We start from the raw sequence: 17,186 nt of genomic DNA, 5'->3' as shown, positions 1-17,186 counted from the left end.
AATGTATATAAAATTGTTACAGTGTGAATAAAAAATTTGTAGAATTTGATTATATGAATTTCAATTTAATATACAGATTACTCTTGATACTTCAAATACGAAATGTCATTCCTATTTTTGTTTTGTTGCTTAATTTGCTTTAAGTCTATCACAGAATAAATAGAACTATAGGAAGACGTTGAATTATAACATGTAGTTTAGAATAATTTCATACAAAATATAAAAATTGTCTAATTAATTTTCTAAGTCCACTCATTATCGTAACGCACGATATGTTGTGGCTTTTACTTGAGATGGTAGCTGAAAAAAATTACTATTAATAAATATAATTTATATATGATTCAAAGTTAATAATAAATATTGATAATTACTATAGGTCCGATGCGGGATAAATAACGATTCCGTATGTTAATATCTGATTGAGGTTGAAGTAGATCGTCAGCAGAAAAATCTGACGTTGAACCGGCGGATAAAAGTTTTTCCCTTTCTAATGAATCAAGAGTAGGACGATTAGCTTCATGTAATTTTCTTTGGTTTGGAGTCATATTTAAAAAGCCACCAGTCTCCGATAGATCCCATACCCAAATACAAACAGCTGTGATTAAAGAAACTATAACAGATAAAATTCATAAAAATTTGTTTCTCTGATAAAAGAATTAAAAAATTTACTAGTTTTTTTTTTGGTAATACTTACTTAAAAGCCAACCAAGGAAAAACATTTCTAACATAAAGTATCCTTTTTTGTCAACAATCATTCCAGAAACTATTGATACAACTGCTAGACCTAAATTTTGTACAGATTGTGCCCTAAAATTGACATGAAAATAATCATCACATAAATAAAAATTAAATGATTATTTATATATAATTATAAATTAGCATCTTACGTTCCATAAGCAGTACCGAGTTGATATTCAGGTATAACAAGAGAAATAAGTGGCCATAAACTACTAGCTAACATTGAATATGATAAACCCATACTGATCATACAAACATACGGATTTTCGTATGAAAATGCTAGTAAACCATGAGCCATAACAGTCCCTAAAATGCTAATAACCACCCAGAGAACGTTTTTCCCCGTTTTATCAACCAAAAATCCAAACACTGGTGATGCTCCAGCCGAAATTGAATAAACAAGTGAGTTCACTGCATTAGCAGCATCCGGAGATAATTGATACTTTCGTTCAAAAAACACTCTGAAAAATTATTTTTGTTAATGATGATGTGCTATAAATCAATATCAGATAATGTATTATCTTTTGACTTACTTTCCTAATGCAATGAATGGAAATATTGCTACATAATATGCGACGCATATTAGAGCAATTAACCAAAATATTCCTCTGAAGTATTTGACATCTGTCAATTTAACAACTTCTCGTTGTTCACCATGACCTCTTCTCAATAACTTTTCCGTACGTCTATCCATAAGTCCAAGAATACTACAGCAAGTTAGTGAAAATACACAAGTAAGTGATGCTAAGAATAAAACAACACCAATACATTTTGGTCCAGAATACTCTTTGGAGACATAATTATATATTGGTTCCATAACTAGAAAATTAACTGTTGATCCGACACGAGCAAAACTCAACTGCAAACCAAATACCATATTCAATTCTTTCCCTTTGAACCAAAGAACGGCGTAATTATTTTGAGCAACAGCCAAGGATTCAGCACCAATTCTAGAATTAAAAAATTTATTTTTTCAAAGGTCGAATGATTAAAATGATCTAAAAAGTTATCTTCAAATTTTTTTATACCCAAAAATAAAACGACCAAGCATCATCATCCAAAAAGTATTAACCATTGCACCTGTGGCGAAAATAACTTGTCCTGCTAAAGCTAATCCCATATATATAATTGTTCCAAGTCTAATTCCAAATACTCTATCTAATAAAAATCCTCCAATAAAACAAAAAATAGTATTAGGCCATGAATAAATCGAATATAACAACACGAATTGACTTGTTTGCATGTCTAAGTCACTTTTAAAATTATCCTGTAGTGCTCCTGGACCATCATAACAGAAATAAGAACCTGAAAAAGAGAGTACATTCATTGGATTTAACTATTGACCCAATTATAAGATTGAATATTATCATTGGAATGAACTTTTTTTTATCTATTAATTACTTTTCTTTTAGACAAGAAAAAATTTACCAAAGCCCATGAAGCACATAAGGACCAGCCCAGTAAACCTCCATAATCTTCCTTTGGGATTGCAGCAACCTCTGAGAGCATCATCATCACAACTAGATGCATTAAGTGTAGGATCGGGAGTCTCAATAATTCCGCCTTCCATGACGTGTCTATTATATTTTATTGACCTCTTTTATTCTTCTTTGTTTTCTGTCAACTTGCTTTAATTATGCACGAACTTCAATACCTAATTATAATTATCTGGACATATTGTTATACATCCTTCAAATTGTACGTTTCTCAAAATTTTTCACATATATCACTTTCTCAACGTGTAGTTAAAATATTATTTTACGAATAATAGAAATCTAGTTTTGTGATCAGCATAAAAGTCCAACTGATTTTTAGAACAAAGTATGCGTCATGAACATTACATTAATCAAACGCAACACATGGTACTTTTCTTTATCCTCTTCAAAAATGTGTTTGATGTATACGTATATAAGACATTTTGTATAATAACAATAACGCTTGTCAACATTAGAAAATATTATTACATGTTGATAATTATTATCAACATACGGCATTTTCTCCATATTGAATAAACTATTTTCATGTTTGCCTGGTAGAGGCGTGAATGTTGTGACGCACAATTTTTCTAACCTCAAAAAGAAAAAACGCAATAACATTCTTACAAATAGTCTTTATTAATTGATGTTAATTAATAATAAATCATCAATGGATCCAACAAATGTTGACTCGATGGGAACTAAACGTCGCAGGTAATATGATACATAATTATTTATGTTTTTATGATAGATATATGTCTTGATAAATTTATTGTTTACAGTTCATCAAGAACAATCAAACGAAGAAAATTTGATGATGAGCTCGTAGAAACAACATTCAATCTTCAACCCCCAACATCAAGTGGAAAGTCGAATTCTCGATCTCGTACTGTATCAGTATCAACTAGTTCTCTGGATGTTTCTCCACAAACGCCTCTTATACCTTCCTTACCACCAACTTCAACGGTTACACAACCAGATCGCATTAATCGAAGGCATAGTAGACCAAGTGGATCAAATGGTCCTGGGAGGAAAAGTAAAAAAAATAAAAATCATGCTCATTCTATCAATGCTACTAAAGACTTAGGAAGATGGAAACCGACTGATGATTTAGGATTAATAACGGGTGTACAACAAACAAATGACTTGAGAATGGTTCATAGAGGAACCAAATTTTCTTGTCGTTTTACTCTTCAAGAAATACAACAAAGATGGTATGCTCTGTTGTATGATAGTGCAGTTTCTCGTGTAGCAGTACAAGCCATGAGAAACTTGCACCCTGAATTGATAGCCAGTGTTCAAGCTAGGACACTATATAGCAAAGCAGAGGAAGATCTTTTGGGAACAATAAAATCGGTAATTTCAAAAAAAATTCATTTTCTTTGAAATAAGAAATCAAAACTTATTAATTTTTTCTATATTGTGATTTTTTCAGTCTCCACCACCAAATCTAGAAGTATTCCAAAAGCTTTTAGAATCAAATGCTCAAACTTTTTATCCAGCACGGACTGCAAAATCTCTCATGGCTCATTGGCAGTTAATGAAACAATATCATTTATTACCAGACCAAACTGTTTTACCACTACCTCGTACCGATACTACACTAAGTTTCTCTGATGCAGAAGATTTAATTAATGATGGAGAATTAATGGACCAAAAAGATGAAATAATCGATGCTGAGCTTGCTATGGCTGATAGAAAAAATAAAAAAGAAATACGTGTATTAGAAAATGAATTAAGTCGATGGCAGGTACTCGTAGATAGTGTTACAGGAGGGCACGCTCCAGATTTTGATAATCAGACATTAGCAATTCTTAGAGGAAGACTTGTTCGTTACTTAATGAGATCTAGAGAGGTAATATTAATTTACTGCACATCAATTGAATTATTTATAAGCTCATATTTTAATGGCATTTTGTAAATAATAGATTACCGTGGGTCGTACAACTAAAGATCACAGTGTAGACGTGGATCTTTCATTAGAAGGGCCAGCATGGAAAATCTCTCGTCGTCAAGGAACAATCCGATTGAGAAATAATGGAGATTTTTTTATTTCTTCTGAAGGGAAGCGACCAATTTTTGTGGATAGCAGACCAATATTAGCTGGAAATAAAATGAAATTAAATAACAATAGTGTTATTGAAGTAAGCAATATTTATCGGTAAAAATGAATCAGTGAATATTCACTATTTGCACTGATTCATTTTTAAAGAGTTCATTACAAGTAGCATTATATTACTATTATTGACATATATTAATCATATTTTTTCATTTTCAGATTGCAGGACTGAGGTTTATATTTTTAATAAACCAAGAATTAATATCAGTTATACGACAGGAAGCTGTTAAACTGAACTTGAATCCGTAAATAATATTTAATTTTAATAATCATACTTTTTTATAAAACTTGGAATTATTTATAAGAATCAAAAGTCATTAAATTGGATATATTTATCTAATACAATTATTATTTAATTATATACAGGTAAAATAGTATCCAATTTCACTTTCCACTAATTTATTAATGTGTAAAAATTGTATTAATTTTCGATGTTTTTGAAATAAAATATTTTTGAATAAACGCCATTTTATTTGTTTCTCACAATTTTTCCCGCCTTTTCAGTATGGCGGCTACAATTCCAATGTGGCCTCACGACAAAAATTATAAATGTCAACAGATGTTTTCGAATAAAAACAAAGTGTTTTACTTGTTGTAGAACTTTAATGTTTAAGTTCTATGAATCATGAGTAATAAATAATGTGAAACATTGTGAATTATAAATAAAAATATTGATATTAAAAGTTCGTCTAACCTCTTTATAAGGTAAACAACTGAGTTTTCATATGAACTTATTTCATTAAAAAATTAAGTTTATTAAAAAATACATTTTCCAGATTTTTTTATGAGAATGTAAATAATCAAAAATTTTTCAATGGATCAGCTATCACAACACCCTCAGTTTTCTGAGGAACCTAGTACAAAAGGTTTTGACATATCAGCGGGTAAAAGATGGATATATCCAGAGAATTATCCACTTCGTGAATATCAATTTGCGATTGTCAAAACAGCATTATTTCATAACACTTTGGTGGGTCTTCCAACTGGATTAGGAAAAACATTTATAGCCGCCGTTGTGATGTATAATTTTTGGCGATGGTATCCAATGGGCATTATTATTTTTCTTGCCCCAACGAAACCGCTTGTTGCTCAACAGATTGATGCTTGCCACGATATTATGGGAATTCCTATAAGTGAGACAATCGAATTAACTGGAACAGTTAACCAACAACAACGACAACAAGCTTGGACTAAAAAGCGAGTTATTTTCGCGACTCCACAAACTTTTCAAAAAGATTTAGAGAAAAATATTGTGCCTATGGACTTAATTAAATGTGTAGTTATTGATGAGGCTCATAAGGCATTGGGTAAATATGCATACTGTGAAAGTATTCGTATGCTGCATGAAAATAATCCGTACTTTCGAGTCTTAGCTCTTTCTGCGACCCCAGGAAGTAAATTGGATGCTGTTCAAGAAGTTATAAGAAATCTTCATATTAGTCATCTAGAACTAAGAGACGATTGTTCGCCCGATATCATTCCATATGTGAATGAAAAAAAGTTTGATATTGTTCCAGTGAGTTTGGGTAATGAATTATCCTCTTTTTATGAACGATATTTATCTATAATTGATCCATACTATAGAGTACTAATACAAAACAAAATTCTAAGTTGTCCTCTAAAAAATGTATCTAAAGGAAGAATATTTATGGCTCGTCAAGACCTACAAAAAAGAGCAAAAAACTCATTTGTTAATGGTAACGTTCAAAAGACTATAGGTATTGTATATACAATGGTTTATGCTAAAGAATTAATGACTAATCATGGCTTGAGAGCGTTTTGGAATTTCTACCAAACTCACTCAGACAAATATTGGCTTAAGGAAGTGCCTGATTTAGAAATTTTAATAAAAGAAATAGAAGAATATTTAGGACCATTTCCAAATGTAGCTTCAATAATAAACACTGGTGTCATGAAAATTCCTGATGATATTAAATTTGGTCATGATAAATTTCTCAAACTGAAAGACATATTGGCAGAACATTTCCAAAATGCTGCTAATAAAAAAATTGATACCAGAGCTATTGTTTTCGTTGAATTCCGAGATAGTGTAAATGAGATTTATGTATTGTTATTACAATTTCAACCTTTGGTGAGACCACAAATTTTCGTTGGACAATCCAAAGCAGGATTGAAGCAAAAAGAACAGAAACAAGCTTTAAATGATTTTCGACAGAATAAAGTCAACGTTTTAATTTCAACGTCTGTCGGAGAAGAGGGTCTAGATGTTGGTGAAGTAGACTTGATTGTTTGTTTCGATAATGCAACACATTCAACAACTCGATTAATACAGAGAATGGGAAGAACAGGTAGAAAACGAGATGGTAGAATAATAGCTCTAGTGACTGAAGGAAAAGAAAATCATGAATTAAAATCGGCAATTTCAAGAAAAGATACGTTTAATATGAAAATTCTTCGATCTAGTGGTATAATCAGTGCTTTAGACAATGTAAGTCCTCGTATGGTACCGTCGGACCTCAATCCAGAATGTCTAAAAATGCGTATAACTGTCATTCCTGTTACTCCTCGAGGAAAGGCCAAACGAAAAACTGGAGTATCCAAGAAATCTAGAGAACAAAAGTCTAAAGTTGATAAAAAAAATTCAAAACAAATTGACAATGATAGTTCAGGAATCGATAAATGGATTCAAAGTGATAGTTCTAATGTAAAGAAAAAAAATCAACCATCATTGATGAACTTTTTACAGTCGAAACCTTGTTTATTATCGAGTATTCAAGATAATGAAATGACTGAAATGAGGGTAGAAGAAATTCAAACATTTCAAACTGAAATTGTATTACCAAAAGCAAAAAATGTTCCTAAAGTAAAGTTATCAGATGCTAAAATTATATCATCTGACAGAGCGGCAGTTGAATTTCTAACTTTATGTGCCATGAAGGAATCATTAAAAGATCTAGTCTATAGTAACATATTAATAAATATTCCATATATGTCGCAGGATTGTGAAGATAATATAGATCCTTTCGCAGATTTTGAAATCCCATCTTTACAAATTTTGAACTGTCTCGAATCGCTGGAAGAATATATGCCCACTGTTCATGAAAGTCCAAAGAATGACTTCTACATGAACGATGATTGGGAACCAATTGAATTTTCAAATAACGTTGATCAGACGGAATATTCTCCATGTCCAAAAGATACAGATTTACCAAAAGGTCAATTTGAAGATTTATTGGATGATTCATGGGATTCTGATCAAACGATGTACTGTCCTGATGATACCTTGCCTACTATAGAACGTATAGAACTCACAGTAAACGAAGAAAATTGTGCTTTCCAAACAGAAACTACTAATATTAAGGAAGAAAATCATTCTGAAGCTCCTGACTTATCACATTCAGTTGTTGAAAATGGTGCGTTTGAAGACTTATTAAATACTTCCACTGATGACAGTATCATAGAAATCCTTGATGAAGATTCACCTGTTAAAGTAATAGAAGAAAAAAAAATAATTTCACCAAAAAATAAATTGCCCAATAAAAAGTATACTCCTTTGATAACCAAGGCACTTACAAAAAAAGTTCAAACTCCAGATAGTCCTTTTAATATCGAGTTCAGTAGTGATTTTAGTGCATTGGAAGATGCACAAAATGATAGATTACTTTCTAGTACTATGGTAACCTCTAGTCCAAACGTAGTCAGCTCACGACGAAACTTAAATTTTTCTGAAATAAGCTCTAAGATGGCAAAAGAAGTACAAGCTACTAAAAAACGTGTTTCTCTTTTCCAAAGAGAAAAATCTCCAGATCTTTCGAAATCTTCTGCTGAAATAAAGCATGTAAAAAATCATACTAAAACACCTGTTGATATTAAAAATGAAAAACCCAACGAGGATGACAATGAGAGTCTTCATATTTCAGATGATGACATGTTTGGTGTTGAGAGTCTTTTGGCTGATTCAGACTTTGAAGACCAAATAACTGCTATTGAAAATTGTGATACAAGTGATGAGAAAAACGAAGAAAAAGGAGAAAACTCAGAACAACTAGAAAAGAATAAACCTCTAGAGAAAATACAGGATGAAAAGAAAAATCTTAACGACGAAAATCATGCGTCATCAAAATCTATTGAGAAAAATGATGTGGATGAAACTCTTTTAGATGATTGTGACTGGAGTAGTGATTTTGAAGTACCACCTGCACCACTTACAGAATCAAAATATTTTGAAAAAAGTTCTGACATTGCTTCTTTTAAAAAATCGAACGTTTCTCAACAAGACAATACTTTGAAATTTAATGGTAATTTACTGAGTCAAAAAAAAATTATCCTAATTGGTTATCGACATCTAAAACGCAATCTCAAGATACTTCTTCAAAGATAAATAAACCCAAACGTAATTTTCGTAAAATTTTTTCAACAAATTCTATACAACCAACTCATGGGGACTCTGGTTCAGACGACGATTTTTTACCAACGAAAATAGAAAAAGTGAGTTTAAGAAATAATGAAAGACCGAGTGATTCATCGACCTCAGTAGAGAATAAATTAACTCTTCAAAAGAGTGACAGTTCGAAACCCATGTCGATAACAAATCCCAAGACTAAGTTTGCTGTCCCGGAAAAATTTGCTCCAGAATCTTCAAAGACCTCAGGTATGAATTCTCCATGGATTCAACGGAAAAGACCTTTCTCTTCTGATAACTTAAAAAAACGTAAAAAAGAAAGAAGACAAAAAAATACAAAGCGACGAAGAAATGAATTTATTGATGATGAAGCTGATGTTTCATGTGATAGCTCAATAGGAAGTTCTGATGAAGATACAAATGATTCAGATCTTGATGATTTTATCAGTCATACTCAATATCCTGACCAGAGTGTTGATATGAGAACACACTATTTGCAAAGTTTGAAAAGTCCAAAGATGCCTGGGAAATTTTTAATTAAACAGCCAAGGACATTAAAGCCTGACGTTGAAATATATTCCCAAGTTGTTGAAGAACAGAATAATTCTTATGTTAATGTAAGTTTTTTACTAATTGATTAAATATTTGAAGAAAATAAACAAGTACAGTATATGACTTATTTTACTATTTTTTTAGGATTCATTCTGTGTAGGAGATGAAGAAATTTCAGAAGAAAAAATATCCTCAGATGAAATATCTATATTAGAAGTAATCGAAAAAAAACTAGAGAAAAAGAAACGAAAACGAAGAGATTCTACTTCAAGTGGATCTCGCTCAAAGCGAAAACGAATAGCTCAATGTGATGATACTAGTGAAGATGAAATGGAAAATCTGCGAGCACAAATTGCTGAAGAATCAATGTTATTAAAAAAATAATGGTATTCCAAATAATTGGATATTTAATAAGCAAGCCATGTACATATATAGAATGTTCTTATGTCGCGGCAATCATTAAATTTTCATCTATTTATTATGTTTAAAAAAATTTTAATATTCATAGTTTTGATATGATATAATTGAATATTATTTTTAAAAAATTATTTATTATGTGATTGTTAAAATTAATTTGAATAAAAATCATCATATATGTTGTTTACAATTTTATAAATTTTGTGTCTCACTCAATTTAAAAACTATTTTCTATTTCATCTGTCTCAGACGAAATTTTCTTTGTCGTTTTTAAAAAATTCTTAGGATTATCTTCAAACCGATCAGCAAACATAAGTACTAGAAACCAATTTTCGCGGTCGGTTGATATTTTGCTGGTCATGCTTACAATTTTTAAGAAAGATTGACCATTTGAAAAAATTCAAAGAAAACTATTATACTCATGGAGTATAGACTATTACCTGAAACAGCAAGAAATCTTCCGAGGGTATAAAAGCTACTGAAGGTCTAAGTCAACAGGTCAGTAGAGATTTTGCAGTTCACAGTGCACGTATACTTGAAGTTTTAAAATTTAAGTAGATAAACTTGTTAATTTAATTTACCAGCTAAAATAGTGACTTGTAAGTATTAAATTATTTGTTAATATGAAATAAATATCAATTGTTCTTATTAATTACTCTTAACGAAGTATTTACATATTATGCTTTTTTTAATTCTAGATAACATTCACGATGTACAGAATATCCCTCTTCGTAATAATTCTAACGACCAAAGCGTTTGGAGCATCAATCACTTCTGCGCCAGAGCCAACAACTCCCTCCTCAGAGCATTCGCTATCCAACCCTTCAACATCTAGTGATCTCCGTAGCACAGTGTTTACTCCATCGCAGTCAGAAGTACCACAATTACCTCATCAACAATATTATTATCCAACATATCCAGAATATGTACCTTCTAATTATTCTGAGGAAGCTCCAAAGAAACCACAAAATGAACTGATATCTGCTACACCACCTCGCTATGCTAGCAGTTGGTTTTCAGCAGTCACCGGTCGCTTGATACCCTTTGGACATTTAGCTTTAGCCTACGGAGTTAAAGGAATAATTTTTGTTTTTCAATTCGCTGTAATTTCAATGATTGGATTGATACTTACTACTTCTCTGTGCACATTCACCCCTTTCTGTACCATTTCATTTTCTGGTCTTAATTTGAGCCAACACCAGGTAATTCTTACAATTTATTTACTATATTTACTAAGTAGGTTAATTTAAACCAACTTAGATATTGAAATTAATTATCCATTAATTAATTTACAGGTGAAAGAACAAGTAACGGAGATGGCTCGTGCTTACATAACTCCAGAAAACTTAGATGCTGTAACAGAATTTGCAATGAAAGCTATTGAAAAATATTCTCAATTCAAGACATTTAATCAAAAATAAATATCTTTTGAAATGGTGAAAAGATTAAGCGACAACTAAATATAAATTTATAATTTTAATATTTTTTACAAATTATGCGTAAAAATTATGTAGTTTAAGGCAGAATAATTTTAAACCTTTTATAATGTGGTGATCTCAGTTAGTGAATATTAAATAAATCTTCTAAACTCAATCAACCATCTCCATTCTACGTATTTTCTTATCATAATCATTTTTTGTTTCTTCCTTGGGTTTTCCCTCGTCCCTTCCTTTTCGCCTTCTCCTACTCTATGATTGACCATCTCTGGCGCGACCAACGACCGCGAGGCCGGTTTTATATTATAATACTCGTCAATACCACTGTGTATAAAGTCCCGTGAACACACGGTTACTTTTGATATAATATAAAACTTGAAAAAAATTCTAAAAAATTGAATTTTGATATTGAGTGACTTTGAGTGTCATCAAATATGAGAGTACTATCTTTAGGTAACATATTATGATTCTTGTTCAATCGTTGTTGATACTAAACATTTATTATTTTGATAATAAAAATAATCTATTATAAACTAACAGTAATAATTGATAATTCAAAATAATTATGAATTGATTGAATATAGAAAAAAATTTTATTATTTATTTATTTAGTGTGGATTGGTCTCAGCATTTTTTTCTTCAACATATCAATTATTTCAAGTGACAGGATTAATAAAAACCTCCGGCAATTATCAGACAATTCTACATTAAAACCTTCAAAGCAACTTATTTCAGAAGACTATGATATTTTTATTCCATACCAAGGTGAACGCTTCAGTGTTTTTGACTGGAGTTTATACAAGGTAAAAACTAGACACTAGAGTCATTAATTGTTGAATAAATTATTAAAACAATAAGTGATGAACATGTAATGATAAAATGAAAACTAATATTTGACTTAGACTTTAAATAAACACTTATATAAATTTTTAGCTGTTAGCTAGAAAATATCAAGGAAATATTTTGATTTCTCCTGCGTCCTTGAAACTCGCACTAGTTTTATTATATGAGGGAGCTCAGGACCAAACTGCTCACGAATTAGCAGGAGTTATGCAATTACCAGTAGGACAATGGGCTACAAGAGAAAAGTTTTCGTTGATTATTCGATCTCTTCAGGTAGTTAATTCATTGTATATTTAATAAACAAAAGCAATTCATTTATGCATTGAATTTTTTAGTCACATTCTGATGATTATCAACTCAATATTGGCACTAGGATTTATATGAATCAAAATGTATCTGTGAAACAAAGTTATGCTGCTATTGTTAAAACATTTTATGGCACAGACATTGTTTCTAGTAATTTTACTAATGCTCAGTCTACCGTCAACAACATTAACAACTGGGTAAAAAATTTTACAAGCGGAAATATTGAAAAAATGATTGAGGACGGTGAGTCAAGATTTTTATCATTTTGCTCTTTTATAAAGTATTTCCGTTTTTTTATTGCTATTATATTTTGCAGGAAATAGCATAAAAGATTCTATAATGTTGGTGATGAATGTCCTGTACTTCAAAGGTCTATGGTATGGAAATAAATTTTTACCTAATAAAACAAGGATTGATGTCTTTCACCAAGATGCTCAAAACAATACCAATGTAACATACATTAAAGCAGTCGGAGATTTTTATTATGCTGAATCTTCTGAACTCGATGCTAAAATTCTTCGAATTCCTTACATTGTAAAGAATCAAATCATTTACCAATTTTTAATATCATTACCATTTTCATAATCTAAGATTGTCATTTATGATTTATACAGGGTCATAAATTTGCAATGTATTTAATTTTACCAAGAACTATTGACGGATTGGATCAATTAATTAAAAACATGAATCCATTTACATTAACGAGACATGTCTGGTTGATGCAAAGGTTACCAGTAGAAGTGACCATTCCTAAATTCAAGTTTGACTTTACAAGTCATTTAGAATCTGTACTGAGAGAAGTAATTTGCAAAATGTTTTTTGATTATCTATTAAGTTACTAACTATTTTACTAGTTAACGAAAATTATGTTTTATCAATTTTTAGCTAGGCATTCGTGATATTTTTGATAACACTGCTATACTCACAGGTATAGCCAAAGCTAAACGTAATCAACATTTATATGTTACTGATGTTGTCCAGAAAGCTGGAATCGAGGTAGATGAGAAAGGTACCTCTGCTTATGCAGCAACAGGTAAGACAAAAAATAAAATCTATGACGAATAAATAGAATAAAGACTATGAAGAAAATTAAATATGCATTTTTCTCGCTTGTTAATCATAAATCAAAATAGAATTTTCATGATACAGTTTTAAGAATGAACTTAATTGTAAGTCTTCAGAAAGACTGATAAATCATACGTATTTATTCGTCATAAATCTTTATTTAAATTTTGAAATATATATTTTTTGTAGAAGTTAATATTGGAAATAAAGTAACAGACCAGCAGTTTTATGCCGACCATCCTTTTGCATTTTATATTGAGGATGAAATTACTGGAACTATCCTTTATATGGGACGAGTTACTAATCCTTTGGAGTCTAGTGGAAGTACTGAACAATCTACGGCAACTCCTGAAAAAGATGAATCATTTGAAAATCAGAATGGTAAAAAATTTAATTGAAAACAAATAAAATCCAAATCTTTTTATTTATTCGAATACATCAATATATTCTGGGCGATAAAAATTTGGAAATACATTGATTCTAAAGTGAAAGTGAACAAAATTTATTTGAATATTATAAACAAAGTTTTTATCCAGTTTAAATCAATAATGATTCAGTTCAATAAATTGTTTTGCCATTAGTAGTTATCACCTTGTTGAATACACCAAACTTGCTACTCCTGTCTAATGTTAACATATGAAAACTTGTTTGATAAACTGACGTAATCCCAAAGTGAGGAATTTCCCACGAGTTCAGTCAATAGATAAAATTGTTTATCAAGGTCATATCAAATGAGATAACATTGAAATTTGTTGAAAAATAAAATGGTCATTTATTTTATATCCTGATAGATAAATTTAGAGAAAATGTTTTGAGATTAAAGGTGAAAACAATTAAAAATAATGATAATAATAAAGTCATGAAGGAAGGGGAAACATCAGTTATTCAAAGCTATTTGGGAAGATTGGTCAACTATCAAATTATAATCTGCATTGGGTCGTGAGTGTTTGTTATTTACAGTAGGACGAGTGAGCACTATAAACCAAAAGTTTCAATAAGACATAAATATTCGTGATTAATTCGTGGATTTGTTTAAATTTTTTATCTAAATTATAAAAAAATTTTTTAATCATGATGACGCCATTATTTATAATTTTGGGTCTTATTAAGACAATTTCAGGTATAATTATTAAAGCTTATTTAATCTAGATGAATGTAGTTATAATTATTATCATTGGATTAATGTTTTATAAATTTTCTTTGTGTTTTAGCTCACACTTTTATGATTAATCCAAGTCTTTCAAACGTTGAACGGTCCAATTTCTTTGACATTGAACTACTTCAGGTAAATAATTACATTTTATGTCTTTTTAATAAAGATAAATAAAATATCCTTGTACTGATTAAAATATTTTTGTTCTAAATATAAAGATGTTTATTGCTTTCAAAAATTACTTTTAGATGAATGAATTTCGTGTAAATAAATCAATATAAAAATATCATTTATTTTGTTTAATAATTTCAGGCAGCCAGTGATATATACACAGGAAACATTGTCATTTCTCCTTTCAGTGTAAAATCTGCATTGACAATTTTATCAGAGGGAACAGGTGGTATAACACGTGATGAACTGGTATCGACCTTGAGATTGCCTACAGATATTTTAAAGATTCGAGCGAATTCTAAACAATTGCTTTTGTCGTTATTGGTATAATATTACTTAGTATCTATCTATTTTACTTTCAATGAATTAAATAATTGGTAATTGATGAATTATGATTTATCTAGAGTACGAGAAATGGGACTGAAATTCACTTAGCTAATCGTCTCTGGCTTGGACGAACTGCTCCGTTTTCTGATATGTATAATAATCTTCTTCGTATGAATTATGGAGGTGATACAAAAAACGTTGTTTTTCTCAACACCATTACATCTGCAGCAATGATTAATGAATGGGTTAAACAGAATACTAGACATCATATTCTTTCAGTTGTTCATCCAAGTAAGTAGTTAGAAATGTTATCTGATATTTCTAAATTTCAACGTGAATATTAATAGAACTTTCACATTTTAACATTACAGACTCACTCAATCCAAACACTCAAATATTACTGACATCGGCATTGTATTTTAAGGGAAATTGGATGGAAGCTTTCGACATTAATCTTACTCGTGATCGTTGTTTCAACATTCCTAATCGTGGTTGTAAAGAAGTACCTATGATGGAAAGTGTTTCTCACTATCGTTATGCAGAGATCCCTGAACTTAAAGCAGATATTGTCGAAATTCCTTATTCTGTAAGTTATTTAAAAAAATCTTAATCCTCTTAAGCGAAGGCAAAATTATGATGAAGCATTTTTGTATTTTTTACAGGATGGAAAATATTCCATGCTGATTTTACTACCACATAGAGAAGGACTAAGGAGTCTATTGATTCTTTCCAAAGATATTGCTTATGTATCAATTAGCACAATAATGAATACACTTCAGGATACAGAATTGATTCTTCAATTGCCCAGATTTACAATTGAAAGCAAGACAGATCTTCGACCAGCTCTAGAAAATGTAAAAACAAGTTTTTAGATTATCAATCAATTTGTATTAATTAATTAGTAAGTTTGTGAATAAAAATAACAATAAATTTCAGATGGGAATCAGAGACCTTTTCAGTTATAGTGCAAATTTCACTGGAATTTTAATCGATGGTGAAGCTAGAGTGGAAAATGTTTTTCATAATGCCAAAATTGAAGTCAGTGAGACAGGTACTATTGCAGCTGCTGTCACAGGTAAATATATCCTCTGTTGAAAAAAAAATACATACTTTAGAATATTATCAATTAATCATTAGTTTAAAAATTATAAAAAATATTATGATATGAAAAAAATTTCTACTTTTTCATTGAAAAAAAGAATCATCTCTCAAAGTAATATAAATTCTCTATTTTTCAATTTAATTTGTTGTTGCTTTTTTATTAACATAAATTTTTCATTATGTCAAGCAAAAAATACGGGAAAATTATACGATAACTTCACTAATGATTTTATAAATTACAATTCCATTATATAATTGCAAGTATGTAAAATATAATGGACGATTGTGTAGTTTTTTAAATTAACTGGTTAATATGTGTGAATCCAAACCATCTTATAATAAAATTAACAAATAATTTTTATCATCATTCACTTGAATGACATAATGTTTTTTTTAATTTTATGGGAATTCCTAAATTAGTACCATTTATTGTATCAAAAAAACCTTGAAAAAACTTTTTTTAATTCTAATGATCATTTTTTTTGAGACATATATAGAAATAAAACAATTACCCATAATTATTCAATTTACATGAGAAAATGTATTAGACATTATATCACATCTATTCTTCATTAAAAGAATTAAATTTCAATTTAAATATCATTAGTTTTTAATACGATAATCTTCATTTTTATTTCGTAAACTAATAGTAATGAATTTCGTTTTTCAGGCCTTTCAGTAGTCCCTTTGATAGGATCAACTCTAGAAACATTTCGAGCAGATCGACCTTTTCTATTCCTCCTTGTTGATCGACATAGCAGTAGTATGCTTTTTGCAGGACGTGTTATCGAGCCATAATAACATTTTATATCATTGATTTTACACAGATACATATCCATGACTTTTTTATAGTAGCATGTATTAAAAAATTCATTTGATTATGTCATTCGAGTTTTAAAAGTATGTAATTATGGTAAATAATGTCATTAAATATCTTGTATGCTTTGTTTAATTTGATTCTGTGTATTTTTATCTTTTGATATCTATGTATGTAAATTAGGCAAATTCCAATCAATTGTATTATAATTTATCTGTTATATATTTTATAACTTGATAAATATAAACACGTGCTTTGAATACGTCAATTTTATTCGAGTATTTCATCATCCAGAAGCGCTTC

At 30.0% G+C, this 17,186-nt stretch overlaps 4 protein-coding genes and 1 long non-coding RNA gene across 7 annotated transcripts; 3 read left to right on the top strand and 2 right to left on the bottom strand.

Annotated features, from left to right (window-relative positions):
* Window positions 1-25: 25 nt before the first annotated feature.
* On the bottom strand, window positions 26-2,724 carry LOC118071868 (major facilitator superfamily domain-containing protein 1-like). 2 transcript variants are annotated; one of them, XM_035091326.1, is made up of 7 exons: window positions 2,167-2,308; window positions 1,767-2,043; window positions 1,272-1,688; window positions 888-1,199; window positions 695-807; window positions 372-610; window positions 26-313 (listed from the first exon to the last, which is right to left on the bottom strand). In XM_035091326.1, exons 1-7 carry the CDS (start codon window positions 2,306-2,308, stop codon window positions 311-313), a joined length of 1,503 nt encoding a protein of 500 aa, XP_034947217.1. In that variant the 3' UTR covers window positions 26-310. The 2 variants fall into 2 exon arrangements, with proteins under 2 accessions (XP_034947217.1, XP_034947216.1); XM_035091325.1 differs by having other exon boundaries at window positions 28-300; window positions 2,167-2,724.
* A 37-nt stretch (window positions 2,725-2,761) lies between these two features.
* Window positions 2,762-4,709, top strand: Rcd5 (microspherule protein Rcd5). Its single transcript, XM_035091327.1, has 5 exons — window positions 2,762-2,927; window positions 2,996-3,569; window positions 3,649-4,068; window positions 4,142-4,357; window positions 4,492-4,709. Exons 1-5 carry the CDS (start codon window positions 2,860-2,862, stop codon window positions 4,579-4,581), a joined length of 1,368 nt encoding a protein of 455 aa, XP_034947218.1. The 5' UTR covers window positions 2,762-2,859; the 3' UTR covers window positions 4,582-4,709.
* A 142-nt stretch (window positions 4,710-4,851) lies between these two features.
* Fancm (FA complementation group M) lies at window positions 4,852-9,694 on the top strand. Its single transcript, XM_035091329.1, is given in 4 exon segments — window positions 4,852-5,037; window positions 5,109-8,681; window positions 8,684-9,312; window positions 9,392-9,694. Coding segments are annotated over 3 exon segments (4,404 nt in total). The 5' UTR covers window positions 4,852-5,037; window positions 5,109-5,146; the 3' UTR covers window positions 9,632-9,694.
* Window positions 9,695-9,856: 162 nt separating this feature from the next.
* LOC118071796 (uncharacterized) lies at window positions 9,857-11,271 on the bottom strand. The gene is made up of 3 exons (XR_004690943.1): window positions 11,202-11,271; window positions 10,797-11,017; window positions 9,857-10,727 (listed from the first exon to the last, which is right to left on the bottom strand). It is a non-coding gene; the product is annotated as an uncharacterized lncRNA (long non-coding RNA).
* Window positions 11,272-11,393: 122 nt separating this feature from the next.
* On the top strand, window positions 11,394-17,151 carry LOC118071724 (uncharacterized). 2 transcript variants are annotated; one of them, XM_035091064.1, is made up of 15 exons: window positions 11,394-11,553; window positions 11,713-11,903; window positions 12,034-12,216; window positions 12,279-12,492; window positions 12,566-12,783; window positions 12,864-13,049; window positions 13,135-13,282; window positions 13,525-13,695; window positions 14,526-14,599; window positions 14,780-14,962; window positions 15,043-15,256; window positions 15,337-15,551; window positions 15,628-15,819; window positions 15,902-16,040; window positions 16,737-17,151. In XM_035091064.1, the coding sequence occupies exons 1-15, from the start codon at window positions 11,535-11,537 to the stop codon at window positions 16,862-16,864; spliced, it is 2,475 nt and encodes an 824-aa protein (XP_034946955.1). In that variant the 5' UTR covers window positions 11,394-11,534; the 3' UTR covers window positions 16,865-17,151. The 2 variants fall into 2 exon arrangements, with proteins under 2 accessions (XP_034946955.1, XP_034946954.1); XM_035091063.1 differs by having other exon boundaries at window positions 13,504-13,695.
* The last annotated feature ends 35 nt before the right edge of the window (window positions 17,152-17,186 follow it).

This window comes from Chelonus insularis, unplaced genomic scaffold (genome assembly GCF_013357705.1).
Source record: "Chelonus insularis isolate UGA/USDA-ARS -01 unplaced genomic scaffold, ASM1335770v1 contig_88_pilon, whole genome shotgun sequence".
Classification (NCBI taxonomy): domain Eukaryota; kingdom Metazoa; phylum Arthropoda; class Insecta; order Hymenoptera; family Braconidae; genus Chelonus; species Chelonus insularis.
This window is presented reverse-complemented; position numbering and strand designations above follow the sequence as displayed.